General features: G+C 50.7%; 1 protein-coding gene across 1 annotated transcript in view; it reads right to left on the reverse strand.

The window, feature by feature from the left end:
* Positions 1 to 6,000, reverse strand: part of LGR6 (leucine-rich repeat containing G protein-coupled receptor 6) — a 147,547-nt gene that overhangs the window by 7,576 nt on the left and 133,971 nt on the right. The window contains 4 exon segments of the mRNA XM_006834223.1: positions 1,374 to 1,534; positions 2,508 to 2,633; positions 4,377 to 4,448; positions 4,967 to 5,038. Coding sequence (XP_006834286.1) covers positions 1,374 to 1,534; positions 2,508 to 2,633; positions 4,377 to 4,448; positions 4,967 to 5,038 — 431 coding nt within the window.

The following is a 6,000-nucleotide window of genomic DNA, read 5'->3' on the forward strand; positions in this document are numbered from 1 at the left end:
TGACCCTCCTCAAACAAGACCCTTTTAGACCTACTGACAAGTGACATCTCACTTCCAGACTTGTTGAGGTAGAATGGAGAGGCAGGATAGACTAGGACAGCAACATTTCCTTGTTTAGCACTGTAGAATAAACACTGGATTGCTAACCACAAACCCACCAGCCAACCACTCCTTGGAAACCCTATACGAGGTCACTATGAGTTAGATCTGACTTGATGACACTTAGCAACAGTAACAATTCCTTCTGGTTCTCGAACATATTGTGAAGATTTTTTTTTTTCTTTCCTGGAAGCAGATTGAATTCAAGTGATTTAATTGAATGTGACCTGACTCGGGTTGATTAAATACATGGGTCTATCTTCTCTGAAAGGAGCTCTGGTAGCGTTGTGGCTACAAGTCAAGCTGCTAATCTCAAGGTCAGCAGTTCAAAACTACCATGGGAGAAAGATGAGGCTTTCTGCTCCCGTAAAGATTTATAGTCTCGGAAATCCTGTGTAGAGATACTATGAGTCAGAACTGACTCCATGGAACATAACCACCGCCACAACCATCTTCTCTGAGAATGCCCTAATGTTGAAGGACAGAAACCCATGTGATGAGGAGACAGCCTTGGAGAAGAAACAGATGAGCTATGTGGGCAGCCATATTAACTGAGACAACACAAATAAGAGCTCTCTGTGAACTACAAAGGGCTTGACAAAAATTGAAATACTACTATTGTCATTGTCATTACTATGGGCTGAATTGTGGCCTCCAAAAATAGGTGTAGAAATCCTAGCTCTTGCATCTATAAATACGATGCTGTGTGGAAATAAAGGGTTCCTTTTGTTATGTTGATGAGACCATATCAGAGGAGGGTTGTTCTTAAATCTACTCATTTCTGTGTGATAAAAAGAGCAGAACAGACACACAGACACACACTGGGCAAGACAGACCGCATGTGAGGCTCGTCTACAAGGCAATGAACACCTGGGGCTACAGACAAGAAAATATTTGACATGACCAAGACTCTGAGTTAGGGTTTCAGCCTCCAGAACTAAAAATAATGAGAAAATAATGAGCAAATAAATTTCTACTCTTTAAAGTCACTCACTTGTGCTATTTCTGTTACAGAAGCCCTGGGTAATGATGACAGTCATCATCATTTTTTTTTTTTTTTCCAAGCACCTCTGGGGTGTGAGAAGGAAGCACATGATGGCTATTTCTCCCTCCTTGAAAAGACACGGTGCAAACACTACAGTTTCTTCCTCCCTAGAACTCCCCTCAGCAGCCCCAGCAATCCCCCTTCTCAGGATCCCCCAAGCCTCCTCTCTAACTTCCTCTCCACAGCCTCCCACCCTGCCCAGCTAAGCCCAAGACCCCGGCTCACTCACAGTGGTTCTCTGCTTGTCCAGCAAGGAGGCCAATGGGCCTCTTCGGAGCCTCCTCCTCCTCAAGGTGAAAGTCCTCAGCCTCCCACTGTCCAGAGGCCTTAAAGAAACTGCCACAGACCCCATAGGCACAGCACTGGTAGGCATAGGGCACCTCCAGGACCCTGAGAGTGGGAAAAGATGAACGTGTTGTCTGAGGAGTATTTGAGGTCTAAGACCTCAGTCTGAGTTAAGTGCCCAGAGACCCAGCACTCAGTTCCTGCGCTTTGACCCCAAAGAACACTGATGACTGAGTAGGGGGCTTTCTTGTAAGGATCTTACAGTACAATTCCTGCTTCAGAAGGGCTCTGGGTAGATATTAGTCTTATCCTTTTTCATTCTGAAAGCTGAGATGGGGAGGTAGACTTTCTATCTATTGTTTAAGGAGTCTCCTCTGCAAGTTCAGAGTAGACAGCAGCTTACCCCAAGGTCACACAACACTCAGAGCTCTGCTCCTCCACCTAGCAAATAGCTTTCCCTTTTATGTTTAAGGAGACAGGGATTTTCCCAGAGACTCTCTGCCCTGGCCCTTAGTGAGACCCACCCCCGGGTCCCTTCTAGGTACATGCAAACTGACTGGGTGCCCTCTGAGGGTGCGGGCAGATGCAGTGGGTCTCTCATTAGTCGGCAGCAGGCATGGACCACACAGCCTGCATGTAGGAGGCCCGGATATCATCAGCACCAGGCACTGTGTTTGCAGTGTGTTTTCCACTCATCAGTGCCCTGGGCTCTGCCCTGTTCCAAGATCCAGATGCTGTTCGAGTAAGGACGGACAGTCTGGGGACATGGAACTGGACACAAAAGCAGGAGGTCCAGGGCCTTTGCATCTGTCCACACAAGAGGTCTCAGTAGTCCCTAGTGTTGGTTCTCTGGAACCAGGCTATGCATAACATATTTGATGTGGCAAAAGGAGTGCATGTACTCCTGGTTGGGCTGGTAGGAGGCTGGATGAGCCCTTTTCATTTTGCCTAGGCTAAACCCTAAGCCACTTGGTCACCATACTTTCCTCAGGATGAGGCCCTGGGTCTTTCTTCCTGTCTCTTCATAGTCTCTCCAGCTGTCCTGGGACAAACCTGTTGGGGGAAGGTAGGCCCTCACCTCAGTTTTGGGAAACTGTCCTTGGAGAAGGCTTGAGAGAGAGCCAGGTTCCCTTTGAGCTTCAGATGCATCAGGCCCCCAAGTCCAGCCAGGGGCAGTGTGGTCAGCTGATTGTCTGTCAGGTCCCTAGGACAGTGGATGGTCAGGGTTATTGGCAGTCAGTGGGATTGTTGAGGGGGAAGGCTGTGCTGTGGGTGTAGCCAGTGTGCCTGGGATGGAAGCAAGAGGAGAGGAGCAAAGGACAGAAGATGAGCAAATAGAGAAGAGAGCATCAAATGCTGGGGAGGAGGGTGAGAAAGAGTTGCTAGAGGGACCATGTATATATAATATCTTCATTCATTCAACAAATCATTGTGCCAACTATATTCCAGGGACTGCCCTAACTTGATGCCATGCCATCCCAATTCTTAGGTTACGGAGCTTCCCCAGCCTCACATCCTGTGTCCAGGTCTGATTCCCATCCAGATCCCCTGACCACCTCACTGGAGGGCCTGCCTGGTGTTGCTTGTCTCCATTCCTTTGCCCTTACTCCCCTTTCCTGATGATACAAGAGCCCAGAGTCAGGCATCTGGCTCTAAGCAGGGGCTTGGTCATCCCTTCTGTTTTACAGTGCCTGCTTTGTAGCCAGAGGTGAGGACATGCGCGGTACTCTACTGGAGACACATTAGAGGAAGCCAGTGCTCCAAACCAAACACCATGACCACAGACGGTGCGTCGTGGAAACAGCCCTGGACTGGAAGACAGGAAACCTGGCACTGTCACCAACTTACTGTATAATCAAGGGGAGTCACAAATCTGCCTGTGTTTCAATGTCCTCATCTCTTAAAGGGATAAAAATATGGACCCTACCTATCTGGCAGGAGCAGAGCAAACAGGAGAGGTAAGAATTTTGCCAGGTAACATATACCCTAGAGTCCAGAGCGCTGCAGCCTTGGGGAGGGCCCATATGCTGCCTGGGGAGGCCTGGGACCTAGCTTCTGGGTTTGGGCAAGCTTCTCCTCCCTGGTCACTGGAAGGCTCACCTATGAGGTGAGGGAAGGGCTAGGGGATCTCTGAGGCCAGGGCTGGAGGGAGCCTATAAGGAATCTTTTGTTTATTGGAAAAAGGCCCCCTCTGGGTACATAGGCCCTGAGGATGCACAGCTCCACAAGCTGGCAGGCAGGATGTCCACTACCCCTTGAGTGGAGCTCTTGTGCAGCGAATAACCTGCATCACAGTGTGGGGCAGCCCTGTCACAGGTCCCTTCCAGCTCTGGCATAATGGCCCTGTAGCTACCAATATATGCTCCCTGTTTACATCACTGTAATTTAAAGGGCCCCGAGTCCTGGTGTGGTGTTGTGGGTTAATGCGCCAGACTGCGAAGCCGCTTGAACTGTAAGATTGGCATGGTTCAAGTTCACCAGCTGTTCCTCAGAAACCCTATGCAGGGTCACTATGGGTCAGAACTGACTCAAAGGCACTTAACAACAACAGTACAGAATGGCAGCTCCTTAGGATCACACTCCAAGCAGGAGAGCCCCTGGCTCCATGAGTCGTGAAGGGGTTCCAAGCCCAGATATCCTTTTTATTGGTACAAATGGAGGCTGGGAGAGGAGCAGGAACAAGGGGGCATAGAGTGAGCTGAGGCTGCCAAAATGTTGCAGACCATTAACAGATGACGTTCCAGAGCTTGCAGGAGACAGCTGTTTATCAGGTCTGTCAAACGGACCATCAGAGTGATTGATGAGGCTGGAGCCCATCTCCCTGGGGTGTGGGACTCCCACATTTATGCATATTCCCACTCTGGGGTGGGTCCTCTTGTCCCACTGTGAGCCCGAAATCCCTGGTGGGTTCCCAACAACCCAGAGGAAAGTACAGGGGGGCACTTACAGTTTGACCAGGGAGCGTAGAGTGGCAAAGGCCTCAGGGTGGATGGACCGGATGGTGTTCCAGCTCAGGTCCCTGTGGGCAGAGGGAGTAGGACAGGGAGGGACAGTGACATATGGAGGAGGACTCAGGAGCAGAAACCTCAGTCCTGCTGGTGCAGTGGTTAACAGTTCCGCTGCTCACCAGAAATTCAGCAGTTTGAACCCACCAGTGGCTCTGCAGGAGAAAAACCCTGGTAATTTCCTCTTACAAAGACTATAGCCTAGGAAACCCTGTGTTGCTATGAGTTCGCATTGACTTGATGGCACACAAAAACCACATCCATCTTCTGCCTGGCCCCTAACCTGGATGTGGCACCAGAAACAGGGATATTGGTAATTTGGTTCCAGAGCTTCATTGGCCCCCTGGGTGCCAGCTAGAGAAGTGGCTAGAGAAGCCATCTGCCGGAGAGGCACCTCTCCTGTGTGTGTGTCTGCTGGAGTGGGCGAGGGCAGGGAGACTGTGTGTGTGTCACATATGTTTACAGAGCACATGTGAAGGACGTGAGCATGCCCAGGATAGAGCATTCCGGGTGCCACCCGCAGGATACTCACAGCGCTCGCAGGGAGCTCAGCTGGCTGAAGGTGTCAGCTCCGATTTCCCAGATGCGGTTGTGCTGGAGGCCACTAGGGCAGCAAGAGAGGCTGAGATGAGCAGGCAGGCTCAGGCCCTGGCTCTACTCCATGCCCCCCATGCACTGGGAGGAAGAAGGGAGAGCCCCCCACTTCTCCTGGCACAGGAAGAAAGGGCCCAGACCGCGGAAGTCACCAGAATTAAAGGGAGCACAAGGGGATCCGGTTGCCTTCGGTAAGTGGGTCAGAAGACAAAGCCACAAAACCATCCCTGTGGCCCCAAAGGGAGTCAGCTTCCAGTGTTCCCACCGGGCCTGGCTCTTAGCCCAGCCACCCCCCTCCCCACCCTCATGGCTCCTCCAGACCCTGACCCGGCAGCCTAGCCCTGCCCTGGCTTGGACTTCAGGGACTGGCTCCAAGCTGTGGAGCAGAGCTCAGTAGACTGGTTCTCTGAATGGAAGATGGGCTGTGAACCTCAGCAAGTTGAAGACCCTGCCTTTGTCATCTAGACAAATAGGGCAGGTTTTCATACCTCTCTTTACCTTGTCCTGGCCTCAAATGGCACTGTCCTGCTTAGAAGCAGAGAATGGAACAAGGGGGCTCAAGAGACCTTGCTAGCATTCAAAACCAGGAGCCGTGTGAACGATTCTAGAAAAATTTTAAGTGTTTTTTTTTTTTTCCCTTTAATTCCAGGATTGCTCTTCCATGTCTGTTTGTGCATGTGTGTGCTCATGGGGGTGTGGAAAATGAGACAGCATGTTTCAAAACATAGGGCCCCCAAGTGGTCGGGTCCCCTCAGTGCAAACCCCCTTCCAAGACTAAGACTCAATGAGAATACATGCTCTGATTGGTGACCACGTTCGTCACTGATAAGGGGAAGTGAGAGCAAAACAGCAATGAAATGGCGAGCTAAGCCCTACAATGTTCAAGAGACTCCTGTAAACCCGGGTGGAGACCTGATTGGCCAACAGTATGGCAAGACCTGGAGACTCTTGGGCCTAGAGTCAGTGACATAG

The sequence above is a fragment of the Chrysochloris asiatica genome, unplaced genomic scaffold (genome assembly GCF_000296735.1).
Source record: "Chrysochloris asiatica unplaced genomic scaffold, ChrAsi1.0 scaffold00009, whole genome shotgun sequence".
In the NCBI taxonomy this organism is placed as follows: Eukaryota; Metazoa; Chordata; class Mammalia; order Afrosoricida; family Chrysochloridae; genus Chrysochloris; species Chrysochloris asiatica.